Source organism: Balaenoptera musculus, chromosome 1 (genome assembly GCF_009873245.2).
Source record: "Balaenoptera musculus isolate JJ_BM4_2016_0621 chromosome 1, mBalMus1.pri.v3, whole genome shotgun sequence".
NCBI classification, from domain to species: Eukaryota; Metazoa; Chordata; class Mammalia; order Artiodactyla; family Balaenopteridae; genus Balaenoptera; species Balaenoptera musculus.
In genome coordinates this window covers 16,093,213-16,109,040 of record NC_045785.1, presented here as the reverse complement: position 1 = coordinate 16,109,040, position 15,828 = coordinate 16,093,213, and the positions used below count along the sequence as shown (strand labels likewise).

Here is a 15,828-nt window from a genome sequence, read left to right as displayed (position 1 = left end):
TGTGTAACCTACCAGCTGAGTTAAGCAGTTCTTTTTCTGAACCTCAGTTTCCTCTTATGTAAAATGGGATAAACACCCTTTACATCACAGATAATATATGTAAGTCAGCTACCATAAAATAAGCAGCCAGTAAGTGTTGGCTATTTTTAATATTGTCATGCAACTTAGTATGGTTTGATAAAATGAGAGGAATATTACCAGCGTTTACCTGTGGTATCATATTTAGAATTCTTATTACTGAGTAAATGGTTATTGTTTAATTGAAGCCTTTCATTATCTAGCAGTGATTTAATACAAAGCTCTACTTCTCAAAATACAGTCTTTCCAATTTGGACGATGTAAAAGCCAAGCAGATTCTGAAGTGTTAAAGACATTTTGCAGGAGAACTCAGAGGTGGTTGTATGAAGTGGATGGCAATTCTCTGGATATGATAAAGAAAACTCAGGGGTATCTTTTACTTGAAAGAGATAGCATTGTTAAAATACTTTAAGAGCTTGGACTTTGATGTCAGCTAGACCTAGATTTAACTCTTCCTTATTAACTGGGTGTTCTTGGGCAATCTACTTACTGCTCTCAGCCTCAGTTTTCTCATCTGTAAAATGGGGACAGTATCAATACCATCTCAGGACTAATGTGAAGAGTAAATGAGATAATACAAATAAAATGATTAGCAGAGTGACATAGACTACGAATCTAGAGGATAAGATTACTAATAATTAAAAAAATAGATAATCTCTTAGGTAAAAAGATTGATTATACATTTTTTTGGTAACAAATCTAGTCAAGGGCCATAATAAAGGCAGGGTTTGCATTTTAGTCAGGGGTAAAGCCAGTTACTCCTGACAGAAAGCTGGAAGATCTCTGTTCAAGAAGCAGAGTAAAAAGAAACTAGTGATTCAGTAAAAAGGTTTCTGAGCTCCTTCATATAAGGCTAAGTATTTCTATTGCTTGGGTTCAGTTGCAGTGGTCCTCAGATAGGGATGTTGTATTTAAGCCTTTATATATTGTCATCTTTGGGAAAATCTATTGTTTTTTGGTTTTTTTTTAAAGAATACGAGGTGTGCCTTTTTTAAAAAAATTTACTTATTTTAATTTATTTATTTTTGGCTGTGTTGGGTCTTCGTTTCTGTGAGAGGGCTTTCTCTAGTTGCGGCAAGTGGGGGCCACTCTTCATCGCGTTGCGCGGGCCTCTCCATGTCGTGGCCTCTCTTGTTGCGGAGCAGAGGCTCCAGACGCTCAAGCTCAGTAATTGTGGCTCACGGGCCTAGTTGCTCCGCGGCATGTGGGATCCTCCCAGACCAGGGCTCGAACCTGTGTCCCCTGCATTGGCAGGCAGATTCTCAACCACTGTGCCACCAGGGAAGCCTGGGAAAATCTATTTTTTAAAACTTACTTCTGAGCCTAAAGGTTTGTGATACACTTTATTTAATTCCAACAACCAAGGAAAACTTTAAGAAATCTTACTGAGAAAACGTTCATTTCTATGCTGAAATCATTTTTCATGTGTAATATGTCTCAAAGAAAGTATTGGCAGATTATCCTTCATTTATTTGTAGGATGATGCTTGTGAAATTACAGCATGTTTCAACCATTAAAAAAGTACAACTATATATGTATATATATTTATTATTTATCTTTTAGCAAGAAACCCACACTAGTTCTTGAAGATGGGTTCTTGAGATGCAGCATAAATCCAGAGCATTGCTTTTGGATACAGAAACTTCGGGTAGCTGGCCGCTTTTACTCTGGTATTCTTCCTTCCTAAATACAATTAAAATTTTTTTCTTTATACCTCACAGAATTAAGTGAGTAAGGAAATACATAACCTTGGCTCAGGCTGCTGCAGTAGCTACCTTGGAGAAATAGAGGAGGGGAGAGTGTGGTTGAAGTGATACTGCTGAGCAGCATGTAGTTGAACCAGTGTTGTGGAACAGCATGGAGTACACTGTTAGGAAGAGTTTGCTGTCTCGTATCCATGGATGTAGGAGCCAGTTCAGCTTATTTCACTGTGGAGTTGGTATTGGCATTTTGGATGAAATAACCAGTTATGAAAAACTGCCCTGTATATTGCAGTTCCTTTAGCAACTTTTGGGCCATACATGCCAGTGGAATTCCCCCAATGACAATTTAAAAAACAAAACAAAATACACCTTCCTACATTTCCAGATACACTCTGTGGAGGTGATACTATTTCCCATTTAAGAATCCCTGGCCGAAGTCTGTATTTAAGAGATCTTCTCCTCAAACGTAAGCCAAGTAGAGACCTAAACCCTAAGAGGTTCATGGAGAAGCATGGATTCATGCTCATAATACAAAACAAGACATATAGAGGCTTGCATAATGAAAGCGATACAGTTGATAACAAAAGTTGAGTGGTATACAGAAAATACATTTTTTAAGGGAAAACATCTTTGTCCTGGGATATTTTTAGTTTGTTGTGATTAAGACTCAAAGTTGAAGGCCCAAATGGTTTTTTCATCTACGGCTGTTTGCTTTGGCCAGAAAGAATTAAATCAAGGGTTAGAGTTAGTCTTGACTAGTTAGAATTAGTGAATAGATTTCTCATTTCTCCTTTATTACATTATTCATCAGAGACTACCTTTCCAATCATATATCCTTTCATGCTTTGATCTCAGTTTTTTTACAGAATAATTTGATGCTGGATGATGTTTCCTATGATTGATGTTCCTAAAGTCCCATAGTAAATACATAACTTCTCGTGGATGTTTAGTAACAATTGGTTCTATAAACTGGTGACTAAATATAATGCACAAGGTGAGCGTTGTGAGTTCAGTTTTATTTGGGGCAAAATGAGGACTATAGCCTGGGAGACAGCATCTCAGATAGCTCTGAGAAACTCCTCCAAAGAGGTAGAGGGAGCGAAGGTCAGTTATATATGTGATTTTGGTGAAGGAGGAGTACATGTAATCAAGCACACATTTTTTTGCAGAAGTTTGCTGCTAGTCTCGTGAAGGTTACTGCTAGTCACGAGGAGCAGACGTCACCATGAATGATTTTAGTGCTTTTCTAGATATGAGGAGATGCAAGTATTGGGCTCATAAAATCTTCTTCTGAAAATATCTAACTATCTAAAGGCCTGTTCTGCCAGTTTTTCCCAGAGCACAGAGGGCCTCATTCCTGATCGCCACCCTGAACTCTTTTCAACGGGTGTTGAAGGTCAGCGGCTGCAGCAGCTTGTGATTTAATCCTTGTAGAGGCAGATGGCAAGTGCCAATTTTTAGTTGGCAAAACGATGCAAAGAAAAAAAAAATCAATAGTTATTTAGGTGAGCTATTTGAAGATAGTTTCTTGGGAAAAGAAAACTAATAATCTAGTAATCTAGAACCTATATATTTTTTCTTTGTAAAATGAAGTTATCAGAATTGAAATGAGACAACAAGATTTTGGATGGTAAACATTTTTAGTTTAATACAACCAAGAAACTGCTATAGGATGTGTATGTTTCTTGGAACTGCTTTTATTTAGAAGATCTTTATGTGTGGCCAGCCAGGGCTCTTTTTGAGTCCCTCAAGTCAGGGATACCATGTTCTAACTAGTATTATGTCAGCCACATCATCTTCCTGGTACAATTAATTTTTGGCTTTTGCAGGGATTCTTTAGATTAATAAGGATGTTCTATTCTTTTTGCATTTTATAATCTGAAGAGAGCTTTAGCCTTTAGCTTAGAATAACAGTTTTCTTCAAAGGTAAAAGAAAGTAGTCCTAAGTTATTTTATATGCAGAACACTCTTGGCTTTAGAAATATGTGAACTATTTTTATTCTGATGTTTGAAAATCCCAAGGTAATTAGAAACGGAAAGAACAGAACGTACACCCAGAATTAAAACAAGTGACTTGGTATAATGTAGATCTGGCTTGTGTTACTAACTTCATGTCTTTGGTCATTGAAGTTTGTGTAATTGTGGTTTAAAGTTACTTATGTTCCTGTCCTTATTTTACTTTTGGATTTCACAAGAAATAGCAAGTGTTGGTTATATACTATGGCTGAATAGTCTTTGCATTATGAGGAAAACCAGGGAATTGGTATTTTAAAGTGTTTGTGGAACAAAAACATTTTGCAGTATGTTGATATGTGATTTTAGTTCACACAGTGTTCAAATTAATTGGATTTAGCTTAAACAAATAATAAGCTTCATAAAAAACAGTGTTTGGCATCAAGGAGTATGTTACCTGGGGCAAGCATTGAGACTATGCATGTTTTCCTATTGTAGTTTGGTTCTTTTTGCAAAAAGAGTTAAAAAAAAGAAACAGCTGGCTTATGTTTATCCCCTCCTTCCAATATGACCTCTAAAGGTTTCTGTTCTCCAAGTTGTGCTGTTACATTTGAAGTCCTAGTCCTTGGTAGAGAAATATTTGTATTGCTCTAGACATTTTCTTAGATTTGGAAAATAAAATAAATGAAGACTTTGGGTTTGCCTCTGGGGCCAGACCTGGCATATCAGAGTTTAATGGTTAGGAAATCTGGCCAAGCATCTATGCAGTCTCATCACCAGAACTCTTGTATTTTTCAGAGCTTGATGTAGGCCAGTGATGGGCAGTTTTATCTGGTGCCTTCCTCACAAAGAGTTGTAGGATTGCAGCAGAGACAGTGAAGAAAATACAGGTTGAGAGTTGGCATAACTGGGATTCAGTCTAACCTTTTCTGCAGACTAACCTTGGACTTCAGCTTTCTTATCTGTGAAATGGATAAAATATGCTTACAAATGATGTAATATTGAGGTGTCATAATAACAGCATGTTTCCTAAGGGTATTGTGATGAATAAAAGTACCAGCCTGTCACAGTGCCTGACACATAATGGGCCCTTGATAAGTGTCAGTTTCCTTTAGCAGTGAGACAGCCTACCTTTCCCCTTTCCCAAGCTATTTTTACCTATGAATGAAGTGTTCTCCAAGGATGCTTGTTTCCCAGACTCTGCATTATGATCTGATAGAACACTTTCTTCTTCCTGACAGAATCCTTAAGGGTTTCTTTCCTCCATCTGACATAATCTTCTACGGTAACACTGTCTAATAGAACTTTCTGTGATGAAGAAAATCTTCTGTATCTGTGCTGTTCACTATAGTGGCTACTAGCCACATGTAACTATTGAGTGCTTGAATTGTGCATTGTGGCTGAAGAACTGAATTTTAAATTAAATTAAATTTAAGTAACTAAATATGGCTAGTGGCTACCTGTTGGACAGTTCAGCTATAGGGCTTACATCTCCTAATTCTTAGTGAAATCTAAATTATGTGACAATATATGTTACATGCAGGAAAACAAAGAATTTTACATGAATAACCTTCATTATAAATTGTTGTAAGTCAGCAGAATATCTGATTGATACTTGAATGATATCCCATTATATGGACTCTTTACTACTTGTCCCTTTCTAACTTGTCAGAAAATCATAGCACTAACATTTTTCTTAAGTACTTAATTTTTTAAAAGAGATATTAACCTAAAAATTTTTTTTAATTAATTAATTTATTTTTGGCTGCGTTGGGTCTTCTCTAGCTGCTGTGCGCAGGCTTTCTCTAGTTGTGGCGAGCGGGAGCTACTCGTTGCGGTGTGCGGGCTTCTTATTGCAGTGGCTTCTCTTGTTGCAGAGCACAGGCTCTAGGAGTGTGGGCTTCAGTAGTTGTGGCACACGGGCTCAGTTGGTCTGCGGCATGTGGGATCTTCCCAGACCAGGTCTCGAACTCGTGTCCCCTGCATTAGCAGGCGGATTCTTAACCACTGTGCCACCAGGGAAGTCCCAACCTAACAAATTCTTAATTGAGATCCTTACTGTTTACCCCTCCAGTAGGTTGAACTATATATGCAAAAAGCTAGGGATTTCAGAAACATATTTTTGATATGGTTTTTATTGCTTTGCAAATTAATAAGTACTCAGTGGTTTTTGACATAGGAAGAACTAATGTGATTGAATAAGATTTTTCCTGGTTACCGAAAATGAATAGGTATTTTTCAAAGAATTTCTGGTTATTATATAGTTTTTTAGAGATATTTTTGTCTTTTGATGATTCGAGAGAGCAAAGTCATGAGAAAATGATATATTCTAATTAATAGCATCTGGGTAATTCCCTGGTGGTCCAGTGGTTAGGACTAGGTGCTTTCACTGCCAGGGCCTGGATTCAATCCCTGGTTGGGGAACTAAGATCCTGCAAGCTGCACAGCATGGCCAAAAAAAAAAAAAAAAAAAAAATTAACAGTATCTTCAAAAAGCATTTATTACCATTGTTATTGGCCAGGAAACTTTGGTAAAGCTATAATTACTACGTCTTTAGAAGGATTTTCCAAGAGGTAACTTTTTCCTTCTTGCTTCTAGAGTGTTTCTGTGAAGGTCAGCAATCTTAAGTACCCTATAAATTCACCCTCTGTTTTAAATGTATCCTAGCCCTTTGGAGCTACCCAAAGTACCACGTCAAACGAGGGCTGTCATCTTCCTCTGCTGTTTTCCTGGCATACTAGTGGACCATTGAAAGATAAAAGACTAAACAGATTGAAATCAGGTTTGGAGATGATACTTACGTTGTACAAGGTTCTTTTCTCCTTACCTGTCCCGTTTCAGCATTTTTTATCAGTGACTTGGATTAATGCCATGCCTGTCAAATTTGGTGATGGTCATGTAGTTTTGATATTGCATGATATATTTAGAATCCAAAAAAAAAAAATCTGTGTAATCTGAAATGATGGGTTGAAATTAGCCAGATAAATTTTCAAAGGAATAAAATACTAGATTCCTATATGAACTTCAAAACACAACTATAAGAGTACACACAGAAGTGAAGAACATGACTTATTGCCAGGTTATATATAAAGAATATTAAAGAATTTTAGATGATTGTAACTCAGTACTAATTGGTAGTAAAATGTGGTTGACAAAAGAGCTCCTGTGATCCTGTGATTCTTGTTCATTAATGGAAACAGAGTTGGCCAGAATAAAAGAGATATATTGTTCCTTTATTCAGCAACAGATATTTATTGAGTGAGGGCCTGGTACGGTCTGGGCAGACCTGGATGTTTAGGTTTGGCTCTCTACTTTGAGAACTTTGAACAGTGGGAGAAGATTGAGAAAAAAGAGTTAGCTGGTTAGGGAATTTAAAAATCTTGGTTGGAGGGAGATGGGGTGGAGGGTGGTGATTGGCTTGGAACAAAAAATGGTGATGTGTAAGTTGGCAGTGATGGCAGTCTTCAGATAACTCAGAGGTTTGTCACTCCTGGAGAGGAAGGATTTGACTTTGATGTGATTTTTTTGGGGATCGATGTCAGACCAGAGGGTAGATGGTACAGAGGGATAGATTTGGAGCCAGTAGAAGGAGAGACTCTTGCAGTGTCAGAACTCCATTTAACAATGAAATGGAACTGTGTCCTGAGTTGCTAAAGTCTCATAACCTCAAAGGCATGTCATATAAGAGATTCAAACTTTAGGTATATGGTTAGACTAAATGGCCTGTACTGTCCTTCCAAAACAGGATAGTTTGATTCTTTTAATGATTCTTCAGCACTCAGTGGAGAGGAAAAAGGATTCAGAAGCATTGAAGCAGTTTGGGAAAGCCTGTTCACATCCACACACTCTTTTCAATAAGCTGTGGTTTGCTGCCATGCCTACCAACTATTAAATCTAATTCTATATTTACAATTGAATGGTTAGGAGGGAGTACAAAAAAGAGGATCCGTTTCTTTTTATTTCTTTGCATGTCCAACCATTATACCTTTTCTAGTCCTGGAGATATTAGAACCTCGTGTGTGTGTGTGTTTGTGTGAGTGAGAGTGAGAGAGAAAGAGAGAGAGAGAGAGGGAGAAATGGTGTACTTTATAAAGGGAAAGACAAGCTCCAAATAGCCTGTCATAGTAAAAATCTTAGTGCAGTGAAGTTGAGTAAAAGTAGGCCTGTTAAATGTACCAAGGATAAAAAAGCATATGAACAAGTTTCAGTTACTCTAAGGGAGATAGAGAATTAGAATCTTGTAGGTAGGAGAAATTTGTTTTCCTGAATGATAAACATGAATTTCATGAGGTGACTGATGGAGTGTTTTTCTTACCAGAAATCAATTACGATTGAGGGATCTGCTACCCATCAGTGTAGTTTGATAAACGTCCTGCCATATCCCTTCAGCCTTTGAAAAGAAAAGATTTCTTCTGACTGATGTCACTTGTTTTGAAATTATGAGGGGTGTTCCATTTCATGAGAGTTAGAGTGTGTAACAGTTAAAAGTACAGGCCCAGAACCTGAATGTGTTTAAATTACACATGGCAGACCTTTAGCAAGTTACTTAATCTCCCTGTCCCTCAATTTCCCCATATATCTAATGGTGGTGTTAAAAATAGTACCTGCCTTAGAGGTTTGTTGTGAGGATAACTTAATATATTGATATATGTGAAGTGTTTAGAGTGGTACCTGGTAGCTTAAAGTGCTGTATGAATCTTCATGTTGTTATTTAGTGTTCCTGTTTAATGCAAGTTTCTACTTAGCTTCAAAGCTGAAATCTTAGTTTATAAAAAAAAAATATGGTATGTCCACATAACCACAAATTTTGTGTTTTACTGGCTCGGCTGTATGTTGATATTAAGAGTATCATTAGAAACATTTGTTTGTTTCTCTTTCAAAGCAGCTTAAGTAAACAGTCTTATCCTATTCAGAAATCTCCTTGAATAAAATGTAATCTCAGTTATTCTAGACAGGCTGGTTAAAAATTCCAGCAGAACAGGTGGAAAATAGTGGTGAGAGACGTATTTATGGGAAAACTTTACCCATGTCTATTTTTCTTGTTCTGCATAAGTTAATAGACTAGTTTCCTCCCTCTCTCTCCCCCTCACCTCCCCGTAACACCATGTGTCTTCAGGCAATAAGTACTCTGACAAAATTTGTTGATAATATAACCACAGTGGATCATCACCTGTATCCGTTTGATACTCTCCTTGACTTGCCTGCCCTCTAGAGTTCATGGAAAAGGTTCTTACAGAATTAATCTTTTTATTCACTGTGTCTAACATCTAGTAGTGGTCAGTAAGTTGAGCCAGATGAATGACCCTCCTTTCCTTGAGTCCGTAACAGTTTTGTGGCTCCTGTGATATATACACCGAGTTATAAAAATGGTTAGGTTCATTCCTGAAATGTATTCACAGCTCACATTGATGAATAATAGATTCTGTCTGCTATGTAATTAGAAGTGAAGTCTAGCCTGGAAAGTTTACTAGTCCAGTGTTCTTGGTTGCAACTGACAGAAATTCTTTTATCTGTCACCAAAACTGTGTCAGTGGAGATAACTTGAAGACTATTGCTGTCATTGTGACCCAGCCCAGGTTCCTGTGCTATCACCCTTGCCTCTTGTATTTTCTTTTCATCTTCACCAACTACTCTCTGTAGTTTCCCCCATCTGGTTTCCCCATTCACTTCATTCTCCTGCTATACCTTACTGTCTGTTGCTTTTCTGTGACTTATTCTCTTTAGGGCTTTCTTTCCCCTGGGGTATGAGGGCTGAATGGGGATGAGCCTTGGGCACTGGATCCCAATTCTTCCAATTCAGCACAAGATGACAAGTTACTTCCTACCACCTGTGGGTAGCTTGATGCTTAAGAGTAGGACATGATAAGACCTGAGTGGGCCCAAAGGTCAAACTTGCAGTTATTTGGACCAATAGCAACACTCATGTCTGGAATTGTGAGACAACTCAAGAGATTTTGGAGCTAGACAGCATTTTTAGAGTATTACTATATTTCCCCATTTTAAAGCTGTAAGTGGCCTCTTATGTACCTGGTTAATTGAAAAGAGCAAGTTTCTGTCATGTGGAGCCTGGTAAAAGTTGAAAGGTTTAGGTATTTCTTAGGACTTTTGCAAACTTAAAAGTAACAAATGGCACTTCTACTGTTAACTCTCATCTCCATTGAAGATGGAGAGCAGATCACAGAGATGCTAAATAACTAATGCTGAGTCATATCATGGGGGAGAGCCAAGAGTAGGAATCAGTAGTTCCAATGGTACTTGTCCACTAAGCATACATTTCCTTTCAAGCTGTTAATACTTTTGGCTACTATTAGAATATTTTTGCCACTGGATTTATTTACTTTCGATTAAATGTCATTCGATTCTTCAATTCCATGTGCCCTTGAATTCTCAAGTAGAGAATTGTTATTCTGATTTTCTAATCTTCTTTCTTCTCCTATTATTACTAAATAGAAAGAAATTTTTGTTGAGCTGCATGCTATGTCCTACCCCTTCCTACTGATCTATATGCTTTTCCATTGGCTTTCTTTCTGTTTCCTGCTGCTTTCTTGCTTCATAATTGAAGGGAGGATTCAGACCCATCCAGGTAACAAACTACTGGTTCTGCATGGCCTCTTTATTTCTCTATTCTCTTATTATTATTATTAGAGGGAGATTGATTGTCTGCTGATGAATACACGCATTCACGGTGGGAATTTACTATTGGTATATTGTTTCAAGGCTTTTAAGCCTGCAGTGAAAACCATAAACAACCACAAGTACTGGTTACCATTTGAAAGATTTGAGATGTGCTCCTTCCAGACCATTCTCAAGCCTGTCTAGATTTTCCACTTTTATTGCAAACTATTTGAGAAAGCAAAATTGGGTTCAGTTTAGTATGAGATTGCCACTATTTGCAAAATGAAGGCTTTTCCTGTCATGTGACAATTAGCATGTGACAACCCTACAGATGGTTTTAGTTTAATTTGACCTTGATAAACTGAGATGAAAATTTTAATGTCCAGAAAGATTTATTGTTATTCTAAATACTTTATAAATGACTTGAATGGTAGTTTTTTAGGGGACTACTTTAATTTTTAATAAGTTGATAATGAGCTATCTACTCTTTATGAAAGAAGCAATGCTTTTATACAACAGAACAACTTTTAGAGAGATACCAACTACCCCTTTTGTTATATTTTACCACACATTTTAAAATTAATAATTTATGGTATGGAATTTTTAGTTTAAATTATCTGAGATTTCATTTTAAAAGTGAGGCTGCCCTACTGTTTTCAAATGAGTGACAGTATTGATCAAAGCGTGAATTGGTGTGGCTGTGCCTCATGTGGAATGCTTTTTGTGAACCCAGATATAGGCAATTAAGTCTCTTTTTATGTATGTTGTATTTCTAACTCAAGTTGATAAGATTTTTATAAGTGGAAAAAAGGAGAAAGCTCAAGATAGTAAAATTTACATACTGCCCTTTGTAAAAAAAAATATATATATATTTTTTTCTCCCCTCCTCAGTTTTTCCAGAGGCCTCAAATACAGCCTCCTAGAGCTACCATCCCGAACAGCAGTCCTTCCATTCGTCCTGGTGCACAGACACCCACTGCAGTGTATCAGGCCAATCAGCACATCATGATGGTTAACCACCTGCCCATGCCATACCCGGTGCCCCAGGGTCCTCAGTACTGTATACCACAGGTAAAGTATCTCTCAGATCCGTGTGGTCCATCAGCAGAGTGGGCATTAACTCAGATTCTCATCAGAGGGAACAGGGAGGGTGGCTGGTAGCTTTGGTTTTTAGTGACGTGTGAACTTTTTTGTTGGATATAAGTCTAAGCCATTTTGTCATTTTTCATAATATCATAAGGAGATATTTCATCTCTTAAAATTTTCTAAGATGATAGAGAAATTGTTTTTATATCCTAGCTTTCCCCCAATCCCTTACCCACAACCAGCTGCTCTAAAATAGAGTCCATAACTACTTGTTCCAGTAATACCATTCAGTGTCATTGAAAGCTGTCAGCCTGAAATAATTTTACAATGAGCTGATGTCTGCCTGTGCCCTGATTTGCTGTATGGCTTTACCTAAGGCACACCTTTTTTACATCCTCATTACATCTTTTTTTTTTAATTGAAGTATATTTGATATACAGTATTGTGTTAGTTTGAGGTGTGCAGCAAAGTGATTTGGTTATACATATGTATATTCATTTTTTTCAATTCTTTTCCATTATAGGTTATTACAAGATACTGAATATAGTTCCCTGTGCTATACAGTAAATCCTTGTTGTTTATCTACTCATTGCATCTTAATGGCAAGCAGGTGTTTTGAATGTGTTTAACAAAGTGGCTTTGCCTCCTTTAAATGATTCTCTTACACACACATACACACACACACACACACACACACACACACACACGCACACCCCTTTATTTTTCCATAGTAAGCTACCTTCATGTTACTTCCTAAATGTCTGTAACCCCTCTCTTGCAGTACCGTCATAGTGGCCCTCCGTATGTTGGGCCCCCACAGCAGTATCCGGTTCAGCCGCCAGGGCCAGGTCCTTTTTATCCTGGACCGGGACCTGGGGACTTCCCCAGTGCTTATGGTAAGTATGAAAAATTAGGCAATTTCTGCTAGTTTGTTGCGCTTATTTCATTTTGTTGTTTGGCAGGTCAGTTTAGGTAGTGAGGTTTGGTGGTGTGAAAGATTTTTAAATAAAATGTTGCAAACAGTTCTGACCTGAAAGCTTTTTTTGTATTTAGTTAATGACACCTTCTGAAGGAGCTGGTAATTCTGTTGCAAAGAGCCCATGTCTCAAGAGTGTGATGTCTGCTGCTGGCTCATGATTACCTAGATTGTTGCTGGATTTTTGCTGAATGCATAAATATACCTTATCTCCCTTACATGATTTCTTTTTTTCTAAGCATTTACCACCATTTACCAAAACATTTGTTAATGTTTTCTCACTAGAATGTAATATCCACGAAGGCAGGGAATTTTATTTGTTTTGTTTACTGCTATATCCCTAGCACCTGAAGAACAGTGACTGGCAGGCACTTAGAGAATACACATGGGATGACTGAATTTAACTCAGTATACCTGTGAGTCCTTTTCTGCAAAACTTTGGTAAGATCTGTGTCATGGGGAGGTTTTAAGGATTAGTTAAATGGAAATGCCTTGAAAAATTACAAGTATTTTTAATGTAGAGAAGCAAGCACCAAGCTTATACTTGGTGTGTGAACCGATACTAAACTAAGGAGTAATGAAAATTACTTAACGTTATTCAGTAAATTTCTACAACATACCACACTTGTTTTTTTTCCTTAGAAGATGAATTATAAGTGATAAAATCAGCAAATACTAGAAAAGTTAAACTTTGACATTCAGTAAGGGGACTCCCCTGGTGGCACAGTGTTAAGAATCCACCTGCCAGTGCAGGGGACATGGGTTCAAGCCCTGGTCCGGGAAGATCCCACATGTGTCAGAGCAACTACTCCCGTGCGCCACAAGTACTGAGCCTGCGCTCTAGAGCCCGTGTGCCACAACTACTGAGTCCACGTGCCACAACTACTGAAGCCCGTGCACCTAGAGCCTGTGCTCCGCAACAAGAGAAGCCACCGCAATAAGAAGCTCATGCACTGCAACGAAGAGTAGCCCCTGCTCGCCACAACTAGAGAAAGCCCGTGCGCAGCAGGGAAGACCCAGCAAAAATATTAATTAGTTAATTAATTTAAAAAATAATTATTTAAAAAAAAATTCAGTAAGCATTGCTCTTTTCCATTACAGCAAGGACATATTAAAATTTTAACTTGTTCTTTTAAGATGGTAACCCACCCTAGATAAACATGTATCCACTAACTGATTTCCTAACATTGGGATTAGTGGCTCAGTTAAAAACCTTTATAGAATAATTGATGGGTATTAGAATAACCCAGGAAGGTTTCCTTTAGGTTTTGAAGTGAAATAGGCAAAGCAACCAAGTGTTACCTAGCTTTACTTCTTTTAGAAAAGGAAAACCTTTCTGTTACTTGTGAAACTGCTGTTTCAAAATGATATACTTTAAAACTTCATTAAATGTCTCAAATATATATGTTTATTTAACATGGCTTTATTAAGTGGTATTTTTACTAAGAAATACTTGATATTTTCAGAATAATACATGTTTACACATATGTTTAAAAGGAAAATAATATATGCACATTACCCAGCTTTAACATAGAATATTGCCAGTACTGTTGAGGTACTTGTGCACCCCTTGAACTTAGCTTTAAGGCACAGTTTTCACACAAGTCTAGTGCCTTTGTATTGGTACTTGCTCTGAAATTTTAAATCCAATTAAAATTATTTTGAGGTGTAAAATTGGCTGTTGTTGTTATCTAGAATTTATTGAATAGAAAAACTTTAAGATGAGATTATCTGTCAGAGTAAACATGCTGAAATTAACAATATTTCTCTTTCAAATCCATGTTGCAAAGGGAATGCAATTGTAGCTTAGAATTTACAAAATTATTTTGAAAGGTTTCTCACTGATTTTAGTCTACTGTTTATTTACAGATCACATAAATGATTTTTTGACTCAGAAAATATCATCATTATTATAAGTCTGTGCCAGCCCTCTTTCTTGCTCTTGAAACTACTGCTGCAGTATATATGGAAACAATATAGATGAGTTTACTAGTAGAGATATTTTGATGATGTGGATGTACAGTATTATAACATTTTGGTTTTATTTATTTCTATTATCTATAAGCCATATTTATTTATTTTTACAAAAAAGCAATAGACTGAGGTGCAGTTGTATCTCAGATATTGTTGATGTCTGTTCCTTGTGATAGATATTCTTTCTTCCCCAGGAAATTCTTACATAGATCCAATAGACATTGAGTAGGTAGTTCATCACCTAGATTAAAACACTGTTTTCCTAGTTTCCTTAAGATTAGAAAGACGATCTTAAGATAGTTTTTCATTATGAAAATAACCAAGTTGATGAAAAATACAAATAATGTAGGGCATAAAAAGTTGAAATAACCAATTTTTGTCCCTCCTTACTCCCTAAAGAAATAATGATTTAACAGATTGAAACATATTTTTTTCATTCATATTTAAATAATTTTTAATGCAAATGGGCACATACTATTTTTAATGTTCTAAAACTTCCTGTTTTTTTTCCCCATCTCACGACATATTCATGGACATCTTTCCATTTCATTGCCTATAGAATTTCAAGCTACATAGTATTCCATTTTAAGAATAAATCATAATCTAGTTCTCTGCTGATAGAAGTTTAGGTTCTTTTTGTTATTTGGGCAGATGTTTTAGTTTTAAAGCCTGTCACTAGTTAGTATGTTTTTATCAGAATCAAAAGTTGTAATCTAATAGTTCCCATCAATTATAGATCCTCCAGCTATATTGCCTTGATCTTATGGTCTAGAAGCCATAAACATTCCCTTTCTATTTCCTTTTCTTGGAATCTCCCCTTCTCTTACCTTTTCACTTCCATTTCTTAATTCCCCTCTGATCCTGATGCCTCCCCTTTCCTCTTCACCTCTCCTGTCCTGATCTTGGGTTGGGTTAACGGTGGGTGTGGGGATGGGATCCTAGTTCTGTGTTCCAAAGCAGGAGTCCTTTCTTCTAGGGCAGAGGCCCTTCCTTTATCTGAACTGGCAAGGAATGAATCCAAGACTTGTTCCTTCTTGCTCTACTGCTGGAGTTTGTGAGTTGGGTGGGCTTTTTTCCCCCCAGAGTTCTTAGTTCTTCATCCTTAACTTTGCACTTAACTCCTGCATACTAACAGTTTACTCCCCTGCTTGGTTTAAGCCTTGAACAGTGGTTCTCAAAAAATATTCCTAACTACATTGAATTTCAGTAACAAAGATCATAGAATTCTGTATAATTTTTGCAGTGTTTCCACAGTGTTGAGGAAAAATAACTAATGAATAGTATTTTCTCAGTGTCGCTTTTCAGTTTTTCTCTTGTCAGTGTTTCTTAAATATTTTGATGTTATATCAGAAATACCTCATGGAGACTGAAATTGTTTCCAGGCCAACCCTAGAGGGTGATCGCCCAAGATGAAAAACATAGTTTTGGGAGCAAAGGGATGT

The 15,828-nt window shown here is 37.0% G+C and overlaps 1 protein-coding gene across 7 annotated transcripts in view; it reads left to right on the top strand.

Moving 5' to 3' along the window:
• EIF4G3 (eukaryotic translation initiation factor 4 gamma 3) overlaps nt 1-15,828 on the top strand; it is a 391,513-nt gene that overhangs the window by 204,947 nt on the left and 170,738 nt on the right. For 4 of the 7 annotated variants that reach the window (XM_036862730.1, XM_036862729.1, XM_036862728.1 and 1 more), the window contains 2 exons: nt 11,242-11,421; nt 12,218-12,332. In XM_036862730.1, coding sequence (XP_036718625.1) covers nt 11,242-11,421; nt 12,218-12,332 — 295 coding nt within the window. Of the gene's footprint in view, nt 1-10,297; nt 10,319-11,241; nt 11,422-12,217; nt 12,333-15,828 lie in introns of all 7 variants that reach the window. The other 3 variants (XM_036862726.1, XM_036862724.1, XM_036862734.1) reach the window with 1 other exon arrangement.